Source organism: Coregonus clupeaformis, chromosome 27 (genome assembly GCF_020615455.1).
Source record: "Coregonus clupeaformis isolate EN_2021a chromosome 27, ASM2061545v1, whole genome shotgun sequence".
In the NCBI taxonomy this organism is placed as follows: domain Eukaryota; kingdom Metazoa; phylum Chordata; class Actinopteri; order Salmoniformes; family Salmonidae; genus Coregonus; species Coregonus clupeaformis.
In genome coordinates this window covers 36,836,915-36,861,996 of record NC_059218.1, presented here as the reverse complement: position 1 = coordinate 36,861,996, position 25,082 = coordinate 36,836,915, and the positions used below count along the sequence as shown (strand labels likewise).

At 42.3% G+C, this 25,082-nt stretch overlaps 2 protein-coding genes, 1 long non-coding RNA gene, 9 other non-coding genes and 1 pseudogene across 12 annotated transcripts in view; 1 reads left to right on the top strand and 12 right to left on the bottom strand.

Annotated features, from left to right (window-relative positions):
* LOC121541998 (CMP-N-acetylneuraminate-beta-galactosamide-alpha-2,3-sialyltransferase 1) overlaps positions 1-8,116 on the bottom strand; it is a 59,574-nt gene extending 51,458 nt beyond the window's left edge. The window contains exon 1 of the mRNA XM_041851416.2: positions 8,006-8,116. The gene's annotated coding sequence lies outside the window, so the exon portion shown is untranslated. The remainder of the gene's footprint in view (positions 1-8,005) is intronic.
* A 5,882-nt stretch (positions 8,117-13,998) lies between these two features.
* Positions 13,999-17,950, bottom strand: LOC121541996. Its single transcript, XR_005995808.2, has 11 exons — positions 17,680-17,950; positions 17,332-17,384; positions 16,983-17,027; positions 16,701-16,742; positions 16,120-16,168; positions 15,812-15,859; positions 15,520-15,568; positions 15,258-15,299; positions 14,962-15,011; positions 14,683-14,736; positions 13,999-14,482 (listed from the first exon to the last, which is right to left on the bottom strand). It is a non-coding gene; the product is annotated as an uncharacterized LOC121541996 (long non-coding RNA).
* On the bottom strand, positions 14,323-14,380 carry LOC121542268 (annotated as a pseudogene).
* On the bottom strand, positions 14,553-14,626 carry LOC121542262. Its single transcript, XR_005995869.1, has one exon. It is a non-coding gene; the product is annotated as a small nucleolar RNA SNORD65 (small nucleolar RNA).
* LOC121542263 lies at positions 14,822-14,896 on the bottom strand. The gene has a single exon (XR_005995870.1). It is a non-coding gene; the product is annotated as a small nucleolar RNA SNORD65 (small nucleolar RNA).
* LOC121542267 lies at positions 15,126-15,200 on the bottom strand. The gene has a single exon (XR_005995874.1). It is a non-coding gene; the product is annotated as a small nucleolar RNA SNORD65 (small nucleolar RNA).
* On the bottom strand, positions 15,395-15,469 carry LOC121542265. Its single transcript, XR_005995872.1, has one exon. It is a non-coding gene; the product is annotated as a small nucleolar RNA SNORD65 (small nucleolar RNA).
* LOC121542264 lies at positions 15,679-15,753 on the bottom strand. The gene has a single exon (XR_005995871.1). It is a non-coding gene; the product is annotated as a small nucleolar RNA SNORD65 (small nucleolar RNA).
* LOC121542254 lies at positions 15,949-16,020 on the bottom strand. The gene has a single exon (XR_005995861.1). It is a non-coding gene; the product is annotated as a small nucleolar RNA SNORD49 (small nucleolar RNA).
* LOC121542252 lies at positions 16,317-16,384 on the bottom strand. Its single transcript, XR_005995860.1, has one exon. It is a non-coding gene; the product is annotated as a small nucleolar RNA SNORD49 (small nucleolar RNA).
* Positions 16,850-16,923, bottom strand: LOC121542266. Its single transcript, XR_005995873.1, has one exon. It is a non-coding gene; the product is annotated as a small nucleolar RNA SNORD65 (small nucleolar RNA).
* On the bottom strand, positions 17,531-17,597 carry LOC121542251. The gene has a single exon (XR_005995859.1). It is a non-coding gene; the product is annotated as a small nucleolar RNA SNORD49 (small nucleolar RNA).
* A 515-nt stretch (positions 17,951-18,465) lies between the features above and the next one.
* On the top strand, positions 18,466-24,531 carry rab34b (RAB34, member RAS oncogene family b). Its single transcript, XM_041850252.2, has 11 exons — positions 18,466-18,698; positions 19,669-19,951; positions 20,903-20,994; positions 21,076-21,141; positions 22,359-22,460; positions 23,140-23,204; positions 23,323-23,374; positions 23,564-23,645; positions 23,848-23,938; positions 24,213-24,320; positions 24,398-24,531. The coding sequence occupies exons 2-11, from the start codon at positions 19,895-19,897 to the stop codon at positions 24,457-24,459; spliced, it is 777 nt and encodes a 258-aa protein (XP_041706186.1). The 5' UTR covers positions 18,466-18,698; positions 19,669-19,894; the 3' UTR covers positions 24,460-24,531.
* The last annotated feature ends 551 nt before the right edge of the window (positions 24,532-25,082 follow it).

Genomic DNA, 25,082 nt, shown 5'->3' with positions numbered 1-25,082 from the left:
AAGGGTCACTTCATTTATTGGTTTACAAACACAAAGCATCAAGACATGAGATAATAGTTTGAATGTGCCGTCTGACTTGTGCAACCATAAATTGACTTAGCAGTCTCGACTTTCAGTCAACTGGGCCGAACCAAACATGATCTACTGCAGTCAAGACAAGCCTTCAATCACTTCCTGGGATGTAGCGCCCTCTATGCTTCACCCAGGGGAATGCTACACAATAAGGATGGGTCCCATGGTTGGGTGATTTGAGATCTGGGGCCTTACGTATGAAGCATCTCAGTTGGAGTGATGATCTAGGATCTCAATTGAATTTCTACTAATCAACAAGATTACATTGGACAGATGGGGCCTGAGTCGAAAAATAGTGAAACAATAAAAAATGTATCGTTTTTAGATACTAAATATGTTAACGTCACCAAATAATTGATTAAAGCACACTGTTTTGCAATGAAGGTCTACAGTAGCCTCAACAGCACTCTCTGGGGGTATTACCATGGTGTAGCCGGAGGACAGCTAGTTTCCATCCTCCTTTGGGTACATTGACTTCACTATAAAAGCTAGGAGGCTCATGGTTCTCACCCCCTTCTATAGACTTACACAGTAATTATGACAACTTCAGGGAGCACGTCCTCCAACCTATCAAAGTTATTGCAGTATGAACTGACATGTTGTTGACCCAATCAAAGGATCAGAGAATTAATCTAGAAAGCATAAGCTACAGCTAGCTAGCACTGCAGTGCATAAAATGTGGTGAGTAGTTGACTCAAAGAGAGAGAAAGACAATAGTTGAAAAGTTTTGAACATCTTATTTTCTTCAAAAATGAAGGAGAATCGAGAGGAGAGAGAGAGAGGAGAGAGAGCTAGCTATATTTCCTTGTATTATTATTTCTTCACTTTCACTTACCTAGCTAGTGAATGCAGCTAGCTAGTTTAGAATACTCAAACACCCGGCTCAAACAGAAAGGGATGCTATGTTAGCTAGCTGGCTATGGCTGTCCAACACCGGAACTCTTCCAAGTCAATCGAGAGGAGAGAGAAAGAGAGCTATCTACACTACTAGTCAAAAGTTTGGACACACCTACTCATTCAAGGGTTTTTCTTTATTTTTACATTGTAGAATAATAGTGAAGACATCAAAACTATGAAATAACACATATGGAATCATGTAGTAACCAAAAAAAGTGTTAAACAAATCAAAATATATTTTATATTTGAGATTCTTCAAATAGCCACCCTTTTCCTTGATGACAGCTTTGGCACACTCTTGGCATTCTCTCAACCAGCTTCATGAGGTAGTCACCTGGAATGCATTTCAATTAACAGGTGTGCCTTATTAATAGTTAATTTGTGGAATTTATTTCCTTCTTAATGCATTTGAGCCAATCAGTTGTGTTGTGACAAGGTAGGGGGGAGGGGGGTATACAGAACATAGCCCTATTTGGTAAAAGACCAAGTCCATATTATGGCAAGAACAGCTCAAATAAGCAAAGAGAAATGACAGTCCATCATTACTTTAAGACATGAACGTCAGTCAATACGGAACATTAAAAGAACTTTGAACATTTCTTCAAGTGCAGTCGCAAAAACAATCAAGCACTATGATGAAACTGGCTCTCATGAGGACCACCACAGGAATGGAAGACCCAGAGTTACCTCTGCTGCAGAGGATAACTTCATTATAGTTACCAGCCTCAGAAATTGCAGCCCAAATAAATGCTTCAGAGTTCAAGTCACAGACACATCTCAACATCAACTGTTCAGAGGGGACTGTGTGAGAATCAGGCCTTCATGGTCGAATTGCTGCAAAGAAACCACTACTAAACGACACCAATAAGAAGAAGAGACCTGCTTGGGTCAAGAAACACAAGCAATGGACATTAGACCAGTGGAAATGTGTCCTTTGGTCTGGAGTCCGAATTTGAGATGTTTTGTTCCAAACGCTGTGTCTTTATGAGACGTGGTGTGGGTGAACGGATGATCTCCGTATGTGTATTTCCCACCGTAAAGCATGGAGGAGGAGGTGTTATGGTGTGGGGGTGCTTTGCTGGTGACACTGTCTGTGATTTATTTAGAATTCAAGGCACACTTAACCAGCATGGCTACCACAGCATTCTGCAGCAATACGCCATCCCATCTGGTTTGGGCTTAGTGGGACTATCATTTGTTTTTCAACAGGACAATGACCCAACACACCTCCAGGCTGTGTAAGCGGTCCTCTGTAGCTCAGCTGGTAGAGCACGGCGCTTGTAACGCCAAGGTAGTGGGTTCGATCCCCGGGACCACCCATACACAAAAAAAAATTATGCACGCTTTGGATAAAAGCGTCTGCTAAATGGCATATTATAAGTGCTATTTTACCAAAAGGAGAGTGATGGAGTGCTGCATCAGATGACCTGGCCTCCACAATCCCCTAACCTCAACCCAATTGAGATGGTTTGGGATGAGTCGGATGGCAGAGTGAAGGAAAAGCAGCCAACAAGTGCTAAGCATATGTGGGAACTCCTTCAAGACTGTTGGAAAAGCATTCCAGGTGAAGCTGGTTGAGAGAATGCCAAGAGTGTGCAAAGCTGTCATCGAGGCAAAGGGTGGCTATTTGAAGAATCACAAATATAAAATATATTTTGATTTGTTTAATACTTTTTTGGTTACTACATGATTCCATATGTGTTATTTCATAGTTTGATGTATTCACTATAATTCTAAATGTAGAAAATAGTAAAAATAAAGAAAAACCTTTGAATGAGTAGGTGTGTCCAAACTTTTGACTAGTACTGTATATGTCTTTCTTTTTTTCACTTTCACTTACCTAGCTAGCGAATGCAGCTAGCTAGTTTAGCCTACTCAAACACCCGGCTCAAACAGAGAGGGATGCTATGTTAGCTAGCTGGCAGTGGCTATCCAACACTGGAACTCTTCCAAGTCAAGGTAAGCTTTTGGTTGTATTAATTTATTGCCACGGTGGCCTCCCAGTCTAACTGCTAAACTGCTTGCTGACTGTACACTGTACTCCATGATTGTAGCGGGTTTACTAACGCATTAGTTCTAGTAGCTAGCTATGTTGTCTATGACGTTAGGTGACAACGATGTAGGCTGTGTGTAGCGGTTAGCGGTTATGGTATGAAGGTTTGGCTTGGAAAGGTTTTTTCGCCTGGTCACAGACAGCTGTTGTATTGTGCACTGAAGTCCACAAGCGAAGGGAAAAGGTGAGAGGAGAGTGATCATGGTGTTTGTATGTGGCTGCTATGAAAGTGAACTGTGTTTGTGGTGATCAGTGGTGTATTCATTCTGAAGATTCTGTTGAAAAACGTTTATTAAACAGAAGCAAACACAGCGAAGCGGGGATAAACATAGCTGAATTTGTCCAATAGAAACTATTGTTTGCAACTGTTGGACTATAGATTGCGCCCTAGATCAGCTAGATGCAGGCAAGAGTGTGCAAGGCAGTATTGAATGTGTCAATGTCTGTCACCTTGATTACTCAAATTTCTCTGGACCTGTGCACCTACGTTGTAAACTTGTATTCATAGGCTAGGTTGTAGCAACCTCATGATGGGTATAGGGAAAATTCGAGCATCATGTAGTAGCCTAAACCTATCGGTGTTACATTGAACTGGGTGAATGGAATATGAATGACAGTCATGCAAAATGCTGTAATAGAAATAAGGCCATGCTCATAAAAACAAAATCGTCCTCCCTCATCTTAAACGGCACCGACTGCCACTGTCCAACAGGTAGATAGAGAGCTGTCAGTAGCTCGCATCCCACCTATGAGTAGCTCACCAAACAATTCTGAAAGTACATGCAATTTTCACGTGTTCCACTGCAAACTGCCATAAACAAATCAGACACCACAAGCTCCCACCTACCATCTATCTAATCAATGCAAAAATGACATTATCCCACCCCTGGTTAGCCACTATTGGCTTAAAAAGTCAAACCTAACACAATGTATGCCAATTGATTTCCAGCAATATTACCCGTATCTGTCTGGGTGGTGCTCGCCTATGTCTATCACGCCATGTGTAGCCAGTTGATGTGATAACCGTCTTGTGGGTGGACGTAAATACTTTCCCAAAACCTTGTCATTTAAATGTTAACTGCAAAGTAGGCTTACCTGGTGGAAGTATATTATGAGTAAGTATATAATTTGTATCTATTATTTGGCGAACTTTGCCATGAAATGAGCAACAGCCATACAGAACCATCACCAGACCAGCACATTAGATGGCACACTAGATACGCAATTAAAGGGCCAGATGCGCAATTAAAGGGGAATTACAGTCAAAAATCTAAATGTGTTCGTTTTCTTCCAGGCCTAACAATATTTGTCTTCCGATGTGATTTAAGCATTGACATGGACTCAAAACATCAACTGTCATTGTTTCTCTATGAACAATTGTAATGTTGACAGTGAAAAACAAAACAAAAATCGAAAACCAGGAAATAAAACTGAGAAAACATAATTTGGCAAATATAAAACCATTTTTGGGAAACAATCACAGATTTTATAGGGCCCCCCTTAGAGTTGTTTGTTTTTAACCAATATTTTACCAGATATCAAAAAGAAAGGAGGACCAAGGCACTCTTCATATCATTAATTAAAATGCCTTTATTAGTATGGCATGTTCAATAAAAACAAGATTTTTTTTAAATCATGTTTTGCTGGTTTCTAGTGTACTATGGAATATATTGCTTTCTTATTTTTGACACTTTTTCCCAGTCATATTTAAGGTTAGAACTACCTTTCTAAGTGTTCTGATACTTCTAACTTGGAGTTGTATTTGTATGATAACATAGTTACAGTATTTCACTTTTTAATGTGTATAGTATTGCTTACTAGGTGTGTCCAATCAATTTTGTAACCACTCCCTCTTCAAATTAGGGCTAATTGGAAAAGCTGTTCAAAAGAGGACATTGTGTTATTTCTTTGTGCTCCCTGAGGAAGGCCATGCAGCCGAAACGCGTCGGATAAAAAAAAAAAATATTGTTTTTATTGAACATGCCATACTAATAAAGACATTTTAATTAATGATATGAAGAGTGCCTTGGTCCTCCTTTCTTTTTGATGACCAATTCACCCCTTTGACCAAAGAGCACCTTCTGTCTACCAACATTTACTATTGTGTACCTTAGTAGCGCTTCCCTTCCTCCTCTTTCTACTAGTTTACCAGATATATTGACAGAGCACATAGTGCACTACTTTCTCTTGTACACTTAAGGACCCGGGGAAGAGTTTCAGGGGAGAGGAGAAGAATGTGCCTATTTGAAATCGAGAAAATAATGAGTAGCTCGCAACATGTTACATTTTTAAAAAGTAGCTCTCATGCTAGAAAAGTTTGGAGACCCTCGTCTAGATTACACCCCAGAGATGGGCCGTGAATACAGGCCCCGATGCATGCCCCTTTTTAAAATGGAGCTATTGTAGTCTTCAGATTAAAATGTACCAGTCCATTTCAGATTAAACTATACTTGGATTTATTTCTTTTTATAATTTTTTTGTTGTTGTTCTTTTTGGGGGGGTAGATCAGCTTTAATATTGCAGACAGATTGTAACTTCCATCAATGTAATTCTCTGCATCACTTCCAATCCCCCATAAGTTTTTTTTCTCTCCCAAATATATATATATATATATATATATATATATATATAAATACATATAAATACATATAAATACATATACATACATATAAACTCAGCAAAAAAAGAAACGTCCCTTTTTCAGGACCCTGTCTTTCAAAGATAATTTGTAAAAATCCAAATAACTTCACAGATCTTCATTGTAAAGGGTTTAAACACTGTTTCCCATGCTTGTTCAATGAACCATAAACAATTAATGAACATGCACCTGTGGAACGGTCGTTAAGACACAGCTTACAGACAGTAGGCAATTAAGGTCACAGTTATGAAAACTTAGGACACTAAAGAGACCTTTCTACTGACTCTGAAAAACACCAAAAGAAAGATGCCCAGGGTCCCTGCTCATCTGCGTGAACGTGCCTTAGGCATGCTGCAAGGAGGCATGAGGACTGCAGATGTGGCCAGGGCAATAAATTGCAATGTCCGTACTGTGAGACGCCTAAGACAGCGCTACAGGGAGACAGGACGGACAGCTGATCATCCTCGCAGTGGCACACCACGTGTAACAATACCTGCACAGGATCAGTACATCCGAACATCACACCTGCGGGACAGGTACAGGATGGCAACAACAACTGCCTGAGTTACACCAGGATTTTTCATAGTGTTCTATTGTTTCCAGTACTTGCCTTATATTATCTCCAATGTATCGTCCATGTAAAAAACCTGTCTGATTAGGATTAATAATGTCCGACAACACCTTTTTAATTCTATGCGCTTTACATTTTGCTAGAATTTTTGCATCACAACACTGAAGTGTAAGGGGCCTCCAATTTTTTTAATGGACTGGATCTTTATATTTCCCACTTGTATCTTGTTTCAGTAATAATGAAATCAGACCTTCTTCTTGAGTGTCTGATAATCTACCATTTACATAGGAGTGGTTAAAACATGCTAATAAAGGTCCTCTGAGTATATCAAAAAAGGTTTGGTATACCTCGACTGGTATGCCATCCAACCCTGGAGTTTTCCCGAAGTTCCTCCTCTGTAATTTCACCTTCACATGAGTCTTTCTGTATGGCTGTTCATTTTACATTATCGATAGGAAAGAAATCCCTACAATTAGCTTCAGTTAGAGGAGATGGAGGCGACTGAAACGAAAACATATGCTTAAAGTACTTTGCTTCCTCTTTCAAAATATACATTTTAGTCATTTAGCGGACGCTCTTATCCAGAGTGACTTACAGTTAGTGAGTGCATACATAAAAAAAAATAAAAAATCATAATGGCCCCCGTGGGAATCGAACCCACAACCCTGGCGTTGTAAACACCATGCTCTACCAACTGAGCTACATCCCAAACAATGCTGTTGAGTGTCAAGGAGGAGAGGTGAAAAGTCCCTAGTGGTGTGTGTGTGCTGATGAACATCAGAGAGGTGAACAGTCCCTAGTCCAGACTGCACTGTTCTGTCCTTAGGGCTGGGTTGGAGCAAATACGTGCCCCACTGTTGAGAGGAACGGGACCTGATATAATTTGGTGAATCATTACTCCGTCATTTGTAACCAGTTTCAGTAAATTATTTTTGGTAGCATTTCTATGTTGAAGATTAAAAAATAATTTTGCGAAGAAGTCAAGACGACTTGGTTGATTGAGTCTCCGCCATGTATATCTCACATGTAAATATTGTTCTTATTTTGTTATTATCTGCTAAGCCATTACAATTATAACTGGCTATAATTATTTCACCACTTACCATAATGAGATACAAGTTTCAAACCTATTTATCATAATATATGTTTGTAAATTTACCAATAAAAAATACCATAGTGATTGAGTGTCCATATAGCTGTACCATGATATTTGCATTGCAAGACTCATGAAAGCTGTGATTGAAAATCAGGGTTATTCCACCAAATATTGATTTCTGAACTCTTCCTAAGTTAAAACATTAGTAAGCAGAGAAACGGATAATTGTGCAGTGGTCTCTTAATTTTTTCCGCAGCTGTATATAGCTATTAAAAATATATATATATATCTATTCAAATATCTTGCATATCTTAATTTCCATCATTATCAATTAATATGCGTAATGTCAGCAGTTCATGCGAAGGATTGTTACCTATAACCCGGATTACTTGGATTTATTTACGAATTGCATTTGGATAGTGTATCTCCATAGTCGACCATAATACAAATATTGGGTGTATCACAAAGCACGACCACCCAGCTGCCCAGTATACCTTTAAAATGACCAATATGATTCTAGTTCATAAAGCTACACTTTAAATGTGTTTGGCGTGTATAGTCACCATACCCATTTCATCAACGTCACACATTGATACTTAGGAACGTCCTCGCTAACTCTGAGATCCTGTTTTGTGACGTTCCCATGTTGCTGGAAAGGAAAGAGAAGTAATTGCTCACCTGATATTGTTCCGAATGTAAAACTGGTCAATGGCGTGGAGAACTGCTGGATGCAAAAGATAAGGCGAACCGTTTCTATATGACTTTTATTACATACAACTGTGCACAGGGAGAACAAAACGACACTTATGCAAGGATCGTAATAATCTTCCCCCTCCAGAGGTATGGCGGGCATTTCTACTCTTCCTTATCTGTTTGTTCTTTCATCCTTCCGTGCCTAGTTCCCCTAGGGTTTTATAGATTATATATTTAACCATCCAAGTGCACAGAACGTGTGATTAATACCATAAACCCATAGTAAACCTGTCTGACACAGCGTCCGACAGTCAGTGACCCTGAAGAGAGGTTGTGCAGTGGCAAAAATCAACATCACATCAATGATGTAATAATAATATAATATGCCATTTAGCAGACGCTTTTATCCAAAGCGACTTAGTCATGTGTGCATAAATTTTGACGTATGGGTGGTCCCGGGGATCGAACCCACTACCCTGGCGTTACAAGCGCCATGCTCTACCAACTGAGCTACAGAGGACCACCACGTATTAAACATATCACGCATCATACTTCTAATCTTCGTCATTGGATACATTTCTCAGCAGTATTTCAGCTACAAGTTTCTTCTCATACATCCTAATCTCACAATAACAGTGTTCTATAAACACCAGAAAGTCCGTTTTTCACACGATAAAACGGCAACACTGTCCTTGGTGGTCCTTGTATCTTCAGCAGTCTGGAGTCAACATTATCAATATTGAGTCTAACATTCGAATACCCTCAACTTAGCACAGACACTGGCAGAACATAGATTTAACAAAAGGGATATATATCCTGCTAACATTAACTTAAACTTTATTTACCTTATATTTATACCGTTCATTTCTCGGTACAGGTTGTGGGGATCTATTTTCTCTGTTTTAGGGAGTAGGGGAAGATAAGAACTTGTGTCTCCAAATACTAGACTACACTGCTTCTTTGTTGTCTGTGAACCGTCCTTGAACGTAGGTACTTAGAGTACAGTGGAACGGTGTCTTTTGTGTGTTGCCTCTACAGGTTGTTATGATAACAACTTATGCCTGGCAACAGTGTGCAACAGTGGAGCGCCGAGGGACTGGGACTAGCCTGTGCGCCAACGGATAGACCACGCTCAGTCTCTACTCTGATAGGCCCAGCAGGGAGCGGGAACTATCTCTGTCAAGAGTATTTTAAGAAGAACTCATAACAATGGATCAGTTCTCTGAGTGCCCTGCGAGGTATTTCAGTGGACCCGTATATATGAACATCATATTTACCATTGAAGGTTTTGCATTAATTAAAATACTAGTCTATTTTAGAAGACGTGTATTGACCTCTTTTGTTCCTAATACCAGATTTGAATTGACGCAACTTAACAAGGTCCAGTTTGTCTGTGTCTTACACCGTTGCGAATGGCATGTCAATGATAAATCCGTATCACAATGCATCTTTAAAGTCTAGACTACTATACAGTGAGGGAAAAAAGTATTTGATCCCCTGCTGATTTTGTATTTTTGCCCACAGACAAAGACATGATCAGTCTATAATTTTAATGGTAGGTTTATTTGAACAGTGAGAGACAGAATAACAACAACAAAATCCAGAAAAATGCATGTAAAAAATGTTATAAATTGATTTGCATTTTAATGAGGGAAATAAGTATTTGACCCCTCTGCAAAACATGACTTAGTACTTGGTGGCAAAACCCTTGTTGACAATCACAGAGGTCCGACGTTTCTTGTAGTTGGCCACCAGGTTTGCACACATCTCAGGAGGGATTTTGTCCCACTCCTCATTGCAGATCTTCTCCAAGTCATTAAGGTTTCGAGCCTGACGTTTGGCAACTCGAACCTTCAGCTCCCTCCACAGATTTTCTATGGGATTAAGGTCTGGAGACTGGCTAGGCCACTCCTTTGCTTCTTCTTGAGCCACTCCTTTGTTTCCTTGGCCGTGTGTTTTGGGTCATTGTCATGCTGGAGTACCCATCCAAAACCCATTTTAAATGCCCTGGCTGCGGTGAAGTTGTCCTGTCCCCTTAGCAGAAAAACCCCCCCCAAAGAATAATGTTTCCACCTCCATGTTTGACGGTGGGGATGGTGTTCTTGGGATCATAGGCAGCATTCCTCCTCCAAACACGGCGAGTTGAGTTGATGCCAAAGAGCTCCATTTTGGTCTCATCTGACCACAACACTTTCACCCAGTTCTCCTCTGAATCATTCAGATGTTCATTGGCAAACTTCAGACGGGCCTGTATATGTTCTTTCTTGAGCAGGGGACCTTGCGGGCGCTGCAGTATTTCAGTCCTTAATAATAATAACAATAATATGCCATTTAGCAGACGCTTTTATCCAAAGCGACTTACAGTCATGCGTGCATACATTTTTTGTGTATGGGTGGTCCCGGGGATCGAACCCACTACCTTGGCGTTACAAGCGCCGTGCTCTACCAGCTGAGCTACAGAGGACCACGGCGTAGTGTGTTACCAATTGTTTTCTTGGTGAATATGGTCCCAGCTGCCTTGAGATCATTGACAAGATCCTCCTGTGTAGTTCTGGGCTGATTCCTCACCGTTCTCATGATCATTGCAACTCCACGAGGTGAGATCTTGCATGGAGCCCCAGGCCGAGGGAGATTGACAGTTCTTTTGTGTTTCTTCCATTTGCGAATAATCACACCAACTGTTGTCACCTTCTCACCAAGCTGCTTGGCGATGGTCTTGTAGCCCATTCCAGCCTTGTGTAGGTCTACAATCTTGTCCCTGACATCCTTGGAGAGCTCTTTGGTCTTGGCCATGGTGGAGAGTTTGGAATCTGATTGATTGAATGCTTCTGTGGACAGGTGTCTTTTATACAGGTAACAAGCTGAGATTAGGAGCACTCCCTTTAAGAGTGTGCTCCTAATCTCAGCTCGTTACCTGTATAAAAGACACCTGGGAGCCAGAAATCTTTCTGATTGAGAGGGGGTCAAATACTTATTTCCCTCATTAAAATGCAAATCAATTTATAACATTTTTGTCATGCGTTTTTCTGGATTTTTTTGTTGTTATTCTGTCTCTCACTGTTCAAATAAACCTACCATTAAAATTACAGACTGATCATGTATTTGTCAGTGGGCAAACGTACAAAATCAGCAGGGGATCAAATACTTTTTTCCCTCACTGTACATTTGTGAATACAGACTCCCACAATCAACTCGATACCCCAAATAAACAACTTTGGCAATCCCAAATCAATGATGGGCAAGGTATGCTTCTATATGCCATATATTTCTAACTGTGCACTTTCACAAAAGCTCACAATATATATAACCTATATACTTATTATGGACACACCATGTCTTACACTAGTTATGTTGTTGTTATTAGTCCCATCCTTCACCCCCATTCAACACCTCCCATCTATCTCTTAACACCATCCACATTGGACTTCTATTTGCCATATATTTTTCAACTGTACTGTGATGTTTTACAAAAGTTCTGAACCTTTCTATTCTCATTGTTTCCAGTTTGCGAATTGAAAATAAACATTTTTGCTAAAAGTATTATGTTATTGATCTATTGACTATGACTTTTCAGATCACCCAGTAGTGCTATCTGCAGGGTCAGCTCCATGCAAATATTGCAATCCTTCAGCCATTCCTGGACCTGTGTCCAGAAACAAGCTACAAATCAAATCAAATTTTATTGGTCACATGCACCGAATACAACAGGTGCAGACATTACAGTGAAACGCTTACTTACAGCCCTTAACCAACAGTGCATTTATTTTTAACAAAAAAAGTAAAAATAAAACAAAAAAAGTGTTGAGAAAAAAAAGAGCAGAGGTAAAATAAAGTAACAGTAGGGAGGCTATATATACAGGGGGGTACCGTTGCAGAGTCAATGTGCGGGGGCACCGGCTTGTTGAGGTAATATGTACATGTGGGTAGAGTTAAAGTGACTATGCATAAATAATTAACAGAGTAGCAGCAGCGTAAAAAGGATGGGGTGGGGGGGCAGTGCAAATAGTCCGGGTAGCCATGATTAGCTGTTCAGGAGTCTTATGGCTTGGGGGTAGAAGCTGTTGAGAAGTATTTTGGACCTAGACTTGGCACTCCGGTACCGCTTGCCGTGCGGTAGCAGAGAGAACAGTCTATGACTAGGGTGGCTGGAGTCTTTGACAATTTTGAGGGCCTTCCTCTGACACCGCCTGGTATAGAGGTCCTGGATGGCAGGATGCTTGGCCCCAGTGATGTACTGGGCCGTACGCACTACCCTCTGTAGTGCCTTGCGGTCGGAGGCCAAGCGGTGATGCAACCAGTCAGGATGCTCTCGATGGTGCAGCTGTATAATTTGAGGATCTGAGGACCCATGCCAAATCTTAGTCTCCTGAGGGGGAATAGGCTTTGTCGTGCCCTCTTCACGACTGTCTTGGTGTGTTTGGACCATGATAGTTCGTTGGTGATGTGGACACCAAGGAACTTGAAGCTCTCAACCTGTTCCACTACAGCCCCGTCGATGAGAATGGGGGCGTGCTCAGTCCTCTTTTTTCCTGTAGTCCACAAATGGACAGTACCAAAACAAATGATCTAATGATTCTGTCTCTTCACAGCCAAATCTACAGAGCTGGGACGATTGTATCCCCCATACACATAACATTCTATTGGTAGCAAGAATTGTATATAATAATTTAAATAGAAAAATTCTAAGTTTTGAATCCGCCGTCGTTTTGCGTATCAGTTCATAAACACTATGCCATGGAATCGGTACGTCAAAAATCTCTTCCCAACTATATGGGACAGCTGTCAATCTTTTTAGTGCCTTGTTGCAAACAGGATTTTTTTTAATTCTGTACAAGCTTCCTTTTCACTCTGTCAATTAAGGTAGTATTATGGCTTTGTAACCAAGTATTAAAGCTCAAACCAAGTTTATTCACCCACTGGGTCATACAGCTGCCAAGACAAGGCATGATTACACAAGCACATATATTTATAACCTAATAGGCAGGGTCAACTCCTTACACATCTAGACAGCCAATACATCTGTTGCTAGTCATAGCCCTGCCTGATGCTAGAACATTCGTGGGCGTGGAAGTGTGTGCGCAATAGATGTGTAGGACTACAGGAAAAGGAGGGCCGAGTATGCCCCCATTCTCATCGACAGGCCTGTAGTGGAGCAGTTTGAGAGCTTCAAGTTCCTTGGTGTCCACATCACCAACAAACTATCATGGTCCAAACACACCAAGACAGTCGTGAAGAGGGCACGACAACACCTATTCCCCCTCAGGAGACTGAAAAGATTTGGCAAGGGGTCCGCCGATCCTCAAAATTATACAGCTGCACCATCCTGACTGGTTGCATTTCTGCCTGGTATAGCAACTGCTTGGCCTGCGACCACAAGATGCTAGAGCGTATGGCCCCGTACATCACTGGGGCCAAGCTTCATGCCATCCAGGACCTCTATACCAAATGGCTTCTACCCGCAAGCCATAAGACTGCAGAACAGCTAATCAACTGGCTACCTGGACTATTTGCATTGAATACCCCACCTTTTTATTTTTAAACACTGCCGCACTGTTTATTATCCGTGCAGTCACCTTAACCTGTACCTCAACACATTGACACAGTACTCTGCCTCATTCTGTTGCCCTTTTTTTTTTTTTAACTGGTTTATTTAGTAACTATTTTTATTGAAAACTGCATTGTTGGTTAAGGGCTTGTAAGTAAGCATTTCACAGTAAGGTCGATACCCATTGTAGTCGGCGCATGTTCACCATCCAAAATACAATTAACTTCACCATGCTTTACGGGATACTCAATGGTAGATTTTTGCCCATCAACCAATAGGTGCCCTTTGCAAGGCATTTGGAGAACCTTCATAGTCTGTTGGAAATTCACTGCCCGACCTCACAGATAATTCTGTGTGGGGTAGAGATGAGGTAGTCATGCCAAAAAATAAATGTTAAACACTATCATGGCACACAGAGAGTCCATGCAAGATGTGAATTTGTAAGCAAATTTATTCCAGAACGTATAGGCTCCCATAACAAAAGGTGTTGAACACATATGCAAAGCTTTGCGTAAGAAAATTATCCACTGACATTATGGTGTAGGCCAGTGTCAAACTCAATTTAATCCATTTGAAAGTCAAGCTGTAATACAAAATGTGGAGAAAGTCAAAGGGTGTGAATACACTGAAGGCACATACAGAGTTAAACCTATTTAAATGTATTGAAGTTTATAGGAGTTACCACTGTGTATAACAGTAACCCGTTTTAAATTATCCCACCCAGGGGGTGGGGGCCCATAACCAACACTTTTGAGATGTTCAGAAAACCAAATATCACCACTAAACAATCTGACAGTAATTCCAGTCCATCATTCACACACCAATAAATCAGGGAGAATAACTAATAAAGGGATAGAATAGGGTTCCTTGTAGATTCTGGAAGGGTAGGTGAGGGCTGAGAATCAGACGAGGAAGACCTGAAATAAAATAATTGCCATTAACCGAATGAAAACAGGAAGTTATCAAATGGTGAGGCATGTTCTAATGTCTCAGAAAACCGAATGTCACCACTACACAATCTGCCGGTAATTCCAGCTATTTCAGTTTAGGATTCGTCATAGCATAAATAGGTAAGTAATCCTTTAATCCAGCTTGTTGCCAAGTTGAACAGCCTTACCCCAGTCTACATGTCTATTTCGGAGACTTGCAGGATGTCATTCAAAGAGGTACACTACATGAAAAGTAGAGAACAATATTTATGGTGGGTGAAAATGTACAATATTCATATAAGCGCGTGACAAGTCATTGCCAGCCATGTTCAGAAAACCGAATATCACCACTGTACAATCTGACGGTAATTCCAGCTATTTTCAGTTTAGTATTCATCACAACCAGACTAGACAGCTACCCAGAGAATGGGACAGGTGAGGTTTAGATTGGAGTGGGAGAGTCCTACCTTGCCAAGTGAAGTCTCCTTCCCATTAACTCATTGGGGCAGCTTCACACCTGTTAAATATCACAGAGGTTATGAGAATATGAATACAAATCAACTAAGCAGAATAGTTTTTTTTTTAAAGTAGGAAAGTAACCAAAATAGGTAGTGAAGTAACTGCCTGTCATGTTCAGAAAACCGAATATCACCACTGTACAATCTGACGGTAATTCCAGCTATTTTCAGTTTAAGATTCATCACAACCAGACTAGACAGCTACCCAGAGAATGGGACAGGTGGGGAGTAGTAATGTCATGTACCTTTTCAGATTAGGTCTCCACATCCTTGGTTCAGTTCCACACCTGTTCAAAACCATTAGAATAGGAACACAATCAACTGCAGTTCATAATGAACAGGAAACTAACTACAGTAGGAATTGAAAGACACTGCTTGTCATGTTCAGAAAACCGAATATCACCACTGTACAATCTGACGGTAATTCCAGCTATTTTCAGTTTAGGATTCATCACAACCAGACAGTGGAACAGGTGAGGTGTAGACTGGAGTGGGTGTCAGTCTTACCTTGCCAGATGAGTCGCCATGCAATCAACTCATTGATGAAGCGTCACACCTGTTAAAATGTCAGGGGTTATGAAAATATGAATACAATCAACTACTCATTTGCAGTTCTTAAAGTGTGGGAAGGTAACTACATAAGAGTTGAAAGTCACTGCCTGTCGTGTTCAGAAAACCGAATATCACCACTGTACAATCTGACGGTAATTCCAGCTATTTTCAGTTTAGGATTCATCACAACCAGACAGTTGACCCAGAGTGAAAGTCTCAAAGGCTGGAGTGGGTGTTGTAGTCTTACCTTTCGAGGTGAAGTCTCCTCACCATCAAGTCATTTGGGCGGACTCTACTGTTTGAAACAATCATAGGGGTTATAAGAATCTATATAAAATGCAATAACCGCCACTGTGTTCAGGAGACCATCTAAACAGCTTTGTTCCTCAGAAGTAGTTGAAATAAACTCATCAGTTGTCGCATCAAACTCTTCCTATTCAAGCTTTCATCACTGACAGAGCTGTGTATAGTGAATCTTACTAAATGTGCCATTGAATACCCAACTACACATTACTAGTCAGGCCTAATTAGGGTTTTAAAAAAAGTTGTATTTACTTGCCGTGTGTATGGCTTCAGTTCGCCCAGAGGGAGTAGTCTCCCAAATCTAGAACAAAAACATACAATTTCATCAAGGCATGATTGACAGGACTAGCATTTCAAACATAGTGTTAGCTAACTTAAGAGGGCAATGCATCTATTGGGGTGGTAGCTAGCTGGTTCTCTGTGTTTGTGGATCAGATGGCTAGATAGCAAGCTAGCTAACCATTTAGGAATCTTCGTCAGTTTCGCATTGGACGGCACTTCCTATATCATCACATCCACAAACTGTCAAAATCAACCATTTGTTACTAGAATGCATTCGCTGCCAACTATGTAACATCTTCACCAAGGCACTAGCATGGTTTAAATTCCTCCAATATCACCACTTTACAATTGACAGTAATTCCAGCTACTTTCATTTTAGTAATTTAGCAGACGCGCTTATCCAGAGCGACTTAGTTACTGAGTGCACACATTCTTCATACTGGCCCCCCGTGGAAATCAAACCCACAACCCTGGCGTTGCAAGCCCCATGCTCTACCAACTAGACCGCTAACCAGAGAATGGGACAGCTGTGGTCTGGTAATGTCATGTACCTTTTCAGATTATGTCTCCACATCCTTGGTTCAGTTCCACACCTGTTCAAAACCACCATAAAGCAAACTTTAGAAAAGGAACACAAGAAACTGCAGTTCATAAGGAACAGGAACGTGACTACAGTAGGACATAAATCACTGCCTGTCATGTTCAGAAAACCGAATATCACCACTGCACAATCTGACGGTAATTCCAGCTATTTCAGTTTAGGATTCATCACAACCAGACTGTCACCCAGAGTCATAGCGTCTCAAAGGCTGGAGTGGGTGCGGTAGTCTTACCTTTTGAGGTGAAGTCTCCTCGCCATCAAGTAATTCAGCCAGCATCTGTTTGAAACAATCATAGGTTTTAAGAGAATATTTAAAGCAATAACCTAAGCTGTATTCAGGAGAAAATCTAAACAACTTTGTGCTCAAAAGCAATTGAAAGTAGTTTAGCCATTAAGCTCTTCCTATGTCAAGCTTTCATCACTGAAAGAGCTGTGGCAAAAGATAGTGACTATTCAAATATTTGATCTGACTAGACAACAATTAGCTGAAATTAAAAAAATATATATTCAAACGTGCCAATGAATAGCCAACGCGACAATAGTAAGGCCTAGCTGGCGAGAAAAATGCCAGTTGAATTTACCTGCCATGTGCTGCTCCAGTTCAGTCCACACAGGCCAGGTCCAGACAGAATAGCTAGAACAAAAGTATTTAAAAAAGTGCAAATGCATTAGGACTAGCATTTTAAATAGTGTTAGTAAAATGAAGGCACTGCATCTGTTGGGGTGATAACTGGCTGGTTTTCCGTGTTCGTGGATCAGATGGCTAACTAGCAAGCTAGCTAACAGTTTAGGAATCTTCGTCAGTTTCGCATCGGACGGCACTTCCTATATCGGTATCATCACATCCACAAACTATCAAAATAAACCACTTCTTAACTAGAATGTATTAGCAGCTAACTAGTTAACATCCTCGCCTAATATAGACTCACCCTGGCATGGTTTAAAAATGTTCCGAGTTCCCCACGTGCATGGTTCTGCAAGACCCCATGCTCCATAACTATCAAGCTAGCTACTGTTAGCTACTTAACAAATAACTAGTGCAGGAGCATGGCAAGACTCATGTGGCAGCACTGCACCAATAACTTCATACTAAATAAGCATTTCTAACATATCACTTCGACAATGCGGCGGATGTTCTGCTTCTGCAAGTAGACCACAATACTCTTCTGGGAGGCGAGCGCGAGAAAGAGAGAGAATGAACGTCGCCAGTCAAGTATTTATAGTGCACCGGTGACGTAAACCACAAACGCAGTCGGCTGAAGTTTACGTAAGGCACAACGCTGATGGGACGTCATCCAATGTGTGCGTGTTCCCTTCCTAACCAATCACTGCACACTTTACATTTTATTCAAACTACTCTAGAGTGAAGCAGAGAGAAACATTTGCTAAACTTTCATCATATCAGCTGTCCCAAATATTATGTCAGTCTTTTATTTGGGTAAAATGAAAGCATCCATCATAAAACGTGTTTTTAGTTTTTCATGGAAATATTGTACTTTTATTTGTTGTTGATATAGGCTATTAAGGTAATATGACTTTTGTTTTTTCAAGTTCAGAGCTTGCATACTTAAAATGTTTCACACAAGAGCTAGTGCGCACTCCAAGACAGCTCACCCACTCCTAGCTCTGGACCAGGGCGTAGTGCGTGTTCCTAAATCATGGAAGAACGCGCACTACGCCCTGGACTAGAGCTAACTCACTCCTTGGCAGCCTACTGGAGAGGGTTGAGCTAAAACGGAGGTCCATAATTTGAGTCATCTGTTTCCACTGCTGAGTTCGCAGCTCTGGTCTGCTGCTCGCTGGTTGTCTTCGGGTGGATGTAGGGAGCCCTAGGAGACTTTATATTAGTGAAAAGTACATAATATGAGTTTAGAAGAATAGATAGTGTTCTACCGCAACCCATTGACGAATTGGAGTTTACTTTTCGCACTTTCAGTGCACTTGCAAGGTAAAGTATTATTCTTTATGATTATATGATTTTCTATCATGCCAATGTAGGGGTAGCCTATCTTCATGACAACACTATAATTTGAGTTTTGTTTATTTTCACCAATTCTACATGTTGCTTGGTTTTTAGCTGTGCAACAGATGGTCTGTAATCATGTTTTAGGAGACTTTGATCCCATGCCTTCCTGCATAAGCTTTCCTTTTCATCGCTCCTTCCACTCATAATCTTAGATGTGTAGACTTAATACTATAATGTGTAAAAGCCTAGAATGGCAACATCTTCAGTCCTTTGATCTGGCTGTAAGTGATCATAAAGTGGTCTCCCGAGTGGTCTAAGGCACTGCATTGCAGTGCTAGCTGTGCCACTAGAGATCCTGGTTCGAATCCAGGCTCTGTCGTAGCCGGCCGCGACCGGGAGACCCATGGGGCGGCGCACAATTGGCCCAGCGTCGTCCAGGGTAGGGGACGGAATGGCCGGCAGGGATGTAGCTCGGTTGGTAGAGCATGGCGTTTGCAACGCCAGGGTTGTGGGTTCGATTCCCACGGGGGGCCAGTATAAAAAATTAATAATGTATGCACTAACTGTAAGTCGCTCTGGATAAGAGCGTCTGCTAAATGACTAAAAAATAAAAAATAAAGTCATGGAGACAAATAATGCCATGTAAGAGTCTCTACTTCCTTCCCCTTAGCAGGGCTTGTATTTGGTTGCTATAGTTGCCAGGTGAATGGACAAGGCTGAGTTGCCACAGTGACACTGTATACTCTTCCACCCAGACAAAGCAAATCAGATGGTCGATATACACCATGCAGGCTGTTTGTTAGTTTACTCTGACCTGCAGACAGCTGCCAGTGGTCTTTTGCATTGAGGCGTCACCTAGGAGATTCAGTGGACACTTTTTCTGTGGGTGTCAGACTATAGACTAGGCTACACATCAGGTTACACTAATGGTCAGTTATTCCTTCTCTTTCAGCTGTTTGAAGTTGAAGCCTTTCCCTGGAGAAGCCCCTATTCACTCTACTCTACATCTGTATGTGTGAGAGAGAGAGATAGTGTTTCTGTGTATTTGTCCTGTTTGAGTGTGATTGTCAGCCTATGATTGTTTGAGCGTGTGCGAGTGGGTCTCTTATGTGTGTGTGATTGTTTGATTGTGTGTGTGTGTGTGTTTATGTCTATCCATACCACCTCGTAACTTCCACATGAAGAACATGTTGCCACCTGTGAGGAGAGACCGCATCATTGCTCAGCTTCCAGAGGTAACACATGCACGCGCGCACACACACACGCGCACAACACACACACACACACACACACACACACACACACTGCGGTTGTTAAATGTGTTCACAATGGAATGTGTAGCCTAGAGCAGGGATCATCAACTAGATTCAGCCGCTGGCCGATTTTTTCTGGAGGGGATGGTCGGGGACCTGAACATGATTACAAATAATTTGTAGACTGCAAATTGTCCGCAAGAAGCTCAAACAGATATAATATTTGACTAAAACGTAATCATTTCAAACCTTGCTTGCATTTGTATATGATCACGTCTGTCTATTATGTGTGGAAATACTTGGGAACAGATTTCACAAATGAAAACCACTTGGAGCTGATTCCCTGGTGTTTGTAAAAATAAATAAATATGTCCAACAATGAAAAAAAAAAAAATTACATGTATTATTATTATTATTATTGGCTCAGAAAACATGGGGGGCCAAATAAAACCACCCGGGCCGCCAGTTGGGGAAACCTGGCCTAGAGTCTTTTGTGCCACAGTACACACCATCTCAGAGTATAATCTAATAATGTGTCTCTATAACACAATGACTCACAGTTTCAGAGTTCTGGCACCCGGTACTGAAGCAGATGATTAGACAGTGCTGTGTGGTAATTTACTGCTTATTAGTCTGTTTCACACACCTAATGCTCGTAGTTTTGTTCAGGACTCGGTCACTGGCTCGTGCTAATGTGGCTGTACCATCGCTACAAAGAAGTTTAAAATGATGAACCAGAATTGAACAGATTCCGTTCAATGTCCCCATAAGGCAGTTGTCCTTCTAGCTTCTGATTTCTGTGTGACGCCAAGCTGATAGACTTTCTTCCTTTGAGTTGACCCCTTTTTTAAACCTCTCTCTCTCTCTCTCTCTCTCTCTCTCTCTCTCTCTCTCTCTCTCTCTCTCTCTCTCTCTCTCTCTCTCTCTCTGTAGTGTTTTACCACAGATGCGGCACTACACACTAAAGATGGCTTCCACTCGCAGGTCAAGGCTGCCTGTCAGGGGCAGAAGACGGGCACAGTGGGGTGAGATGAACACACACACACACACACACTATTGGTATATTATCAGTGTTTGACTGGACTGTTCTCTTTATGTGTCTGTAGCTTTAACATCGCCAAGGTGATTGTGGTAGGGGATGTGGCAGTTGGGAAGACATGTCTGATCAGCAGGTAAGGAAACACTGCAGTCTATGGCTGCATCTGAAATGGCACCCTACTCCATATATAGTTAACTACTTTTGAGAGAGTCCTATGGGCCATTTGGGAAACAGTCTATTACAGATCTTATCCCCCAGGTGGCACAATGATTTCCCTCAGGATGTGTGCTTACCAATTAAAAATACTACTGACCATTTCACTTCCTGTTAGTCAGTTGTTGCCATGACACCCAGGTGAATCCACACACAGCAGAGCACCTGCCTCTTCAGAAAGCAGTAAAACTGTTACCCCTGCTCTCCCCCAGCCTGGGATAATAGAGACAGATTTTTGACTAATTGATTGACTTGTGGGTTTGATTATTGGCATATTGAAGTAAGTTAGTTCAGTGATCAAATCTCCTGAAAAGTTGCTATTTATAGTCATAGCTTTGGGTACATGAAGAGGTATACAGTATGGTAAACTCATGTCATAATGTTTCCTGTCTGTTCTGTTACTGTTCAGTTACTGTCCTGTTACCATCCTACTACCGTTCTGTTACTGTTCTGTTACCGTCCTGTTACTGTCCTGTTACCGTCCTGTTACTGTCCTGTTACTGTTCTGTTACCGTTCTGTTACCGTTCTGTTACTGTTCTGTTACCGTCCTGTTACTGTCCTGTTACTGTCCTGTTACTCTTCTGTTCCTGTTCTGTTCCTGTCCTGTTACTGTTCTGTTACTGTTCTGTTACTGTCCTGTTTATCTTCTGTTACTCTTCTGTTACTGTCCTGTTACTGTCCTGTTACCGTCCTGTTACCGCTCTGTTACCGTCCTGTTACCATGCTGTTACTGTTCAGTTACCGTTCTGTTACCGTCCTGTTACTGTCCTGTTACTCTTCTGTTACTGTCCTGTTACTGTCCTGTTACCGTCCTGTTACCGCGCTGTTACCGTCCTGTTACCATGCTGTTACTGTTCAGTTACCGTTCTGTTACCGTCCTGTTACTGTCCTGTTACTGTTCTGTTACTGTCCTGTTACCATCCTGTTACTATCCTGTTACCGTTCTGTTACCGTCCTGTTACCATCCTGTTACCGTTCTGTTACTGTCCTGTTACCGTTCTGTTACCATCCTGTTACCGTTCTGTTACTGTCTATATATTACTCAGGTGCTGCGAGGACAGACGTTAGTCACCCAAGACTTGACAGGAACTGTAATAACGACATTGATTATGTTATATTTCTCTCTCTCTCCACAGGTTCTGTAAGGACTCGTTTGATAAGAACTATAAGGCCACCATCGGAGTGGATTTTGAGATGGAGCGGTTTGAGGTGTTGGGTGTGCCCTTCAGTTTACAGCTGTGAGTAGTACGCACGCACACACACACACACGCATGCACACACACGCACGCACGCACGCACGCACGCACGCACACACACACACACACACACACACACACACACACACACACACACACACACACACACACACACACACACACACACACACACACACACAATTCACACTTTCATCATCCTCGCCCTTTGCTCATCAATTGTCGTCTGTTGCCTCTTGCTCCCTCTCTCTCCCTCCCTCTCTCTCCCTCTCTCTCTCTCCCTCCCTCCCTCTCTGTCCTTCCCTTTCTCTCCCTCCCTCTCTCTCCTTCCCTCTCTCTCCCTCCCTCTCGCTCCTTCCCTCTCTCTCCCTCCCTCTTGCTCCTTCCCTCTCTTTCCCTCTCTCTCTCCTTCCCTCTCTCTCCCTCCCTCTCTCTCCTTCCCTCTCTCTCTCTCCTTTCCTCTCTCTCCCTCCCTCTCTCTCCCTTCCCTCTCTCCCCTCTTCCCTCTCTCTCCCTCCCTCTCTCTCCCTCCCTCTCTCTCTCTCTCTCCTCCCTCCCTCCCTCCCTCCCTCTCTGTCCTTCCCTCTCTCTCCCTCCCTCTCTCCCTCCCTCTCCCTTCCTCCTCTCTCCCTCCCTCTCCCTCCCTCCCTCTCTCTCCCTCCCCTCTCTCCCTTCCCTCCATCTCTCTCCTTCCCTCTCTCAGATGGGACACAGCGGGTCAGGAGAGGTTCAAGTGCATCGCCTCCACATATTACAGAGGAGCACAAGGTAGGAAAACACCCACACACGTATGTTATAGGAAGCCCTTAATAGATGTATTGTGGCGATACCTGCAGCCTGTCTCTTCTCTAATGTGTGTTGTGTTGTTCTCCTGGTTTCTCTGAAGCCATCATAGTGGTATTTGACCTGAGCTGTGTGACCTCTCTGGACAACGCCAGGTAAGAGATGCCAAAATATGACATGTTATTCACATCTGTAGCACCCAGATAGAATGGCTTTTCATCCTAGTATCTCAGTGGACATCAGTCAATTTCTATATTAGACTACTTTATTATATGTGATAGACATATTGTGTGTGTGTGTGTGTGTGTCTGTGTGCACGTATGTGTGTGTGTGTGTGTGTGCAGGCAGTGGCTGGAGGATGCTATGAAGGAGAACGATCCCTCCAGTGTTCTGCTGTTCCTGGTCGGAACCAAGAAGGACCTCAGCGTGAGTCTGATGGGAAAGATCCAACCTGACTAAAGACAGCACAAAGGATCTGTCATTCACTGATTTAAAGATGAAGCATTTCAAACTGTATCTCTCTCTCTCTCTCTCTCTCTCTCTCTCTCTCTCTCTCTCTCTCTCTCTCTCTCTCTCTCTCTCTCTCTCTCTCTCTCTCTCTCTTTCTCTCTCTCTCTCTCTCTCTCAGTCTCCTGATCAGTTGGCCTACATGGAGCAGGAGGCCATTAGACTGTCAGAGGAGATCAGAGCAGAGTACTGGGCTGTGTCTGCTAAATCAGGTAGTGCTGGGAATACACACACACAAACACGCACAGACCCCCACACCCACACAAACACGCACGGACCCCCACACAAACACGCACGGACCCACACATAACATCCTCTGGTTTACTCCCTCATGTCCCCCATCATATCCCATCATATCCCATCCTATCCCATCATATCCCATCCTATCCCATCCTATCCCATCATATCCCATCCTACCCCATCATATCCCATCCTACCTCTGCCTCCCCTCACACACTTTCTTCCCCTCCTCTCTGTCTCTCTCAGGGGAGAGTATCAGGGAGTTTTTCTTCCGGGTAGCGTCTCTAACCTTTGAGGCCAACGTGCTGGCAGAGCTCGAGAAGAGTGGGTCCAGACGTGTTGGCGACATTATCAGTAAGTTTATTTTATTACATGCAGGATACTTTTTATTCTAACATTTCTTCCCTTTGACACATGTATGTTTCCTACAGGAATCACAGAGAGCTCAGAAGAGGAGTACAAACCAACCAAGAGGAAACCAACCTGCTGCTGATGGGGGAGGATACATTACACAACACAACACAACACAGGACAACACAGCACAACACAACACAGGACAACACAGCACAACACAACACAGCACAACACAACACAACACAGCACAACACAACACAGCACAACACAGCACAACACAACACAGGACAACACAGCACAACACAACACAGCACAACACAGCACAACACAACACAACACAGGACAACACAACACAACACAACACAGGACAACACAGCACAACACAACCCATGACAACACAACACAGGACAACACAACACAACACAGGACAACACAACACAGGACAACACAACACAGGACAACACAACACAACACAGGACAACACAACACAACAACACAAAACAGGACAACACAACACAACAACACAACACAGGACAACACAACACAACACAGGGCAACACAGCACAACACAACACAGGACAACACAGCACACAACACAACCCATGACAACACAACACAGGACAACACAACACAGGACAACACAACACAACACAGGACAACACAGCACAACACAACCCATGACAACACAACACAGGACAACACAACACAACACAGGACAACACAGCACAACACAACCCAGGACAACACAACACAACACAACAC

Bases quoted from the DNA above. Each gene is read 5' to 3' on its own strand.
- rab34b (XM_041850252.2), top strand. From the start codon at position 19,895: ATGAAGAACATGTTGCCACCTGTGAGGAGAGACCGCATCATTGCTCAG. The intron at 23,205-23,322 runs GTAGGAAAACAC...GTTTCTCTGAAG, and splicing joins ATATTACAGAGGAGCACAAG to CCATCATAGTGGTATTTGAC. The intron at 23,375-23,563 runs GTAAGAGATGCC...GTGTGTGTGCAG, and splicing joins ACCTCTCTGGACAACGCCAG to GCAGTGGCTGGAGGATGCTA.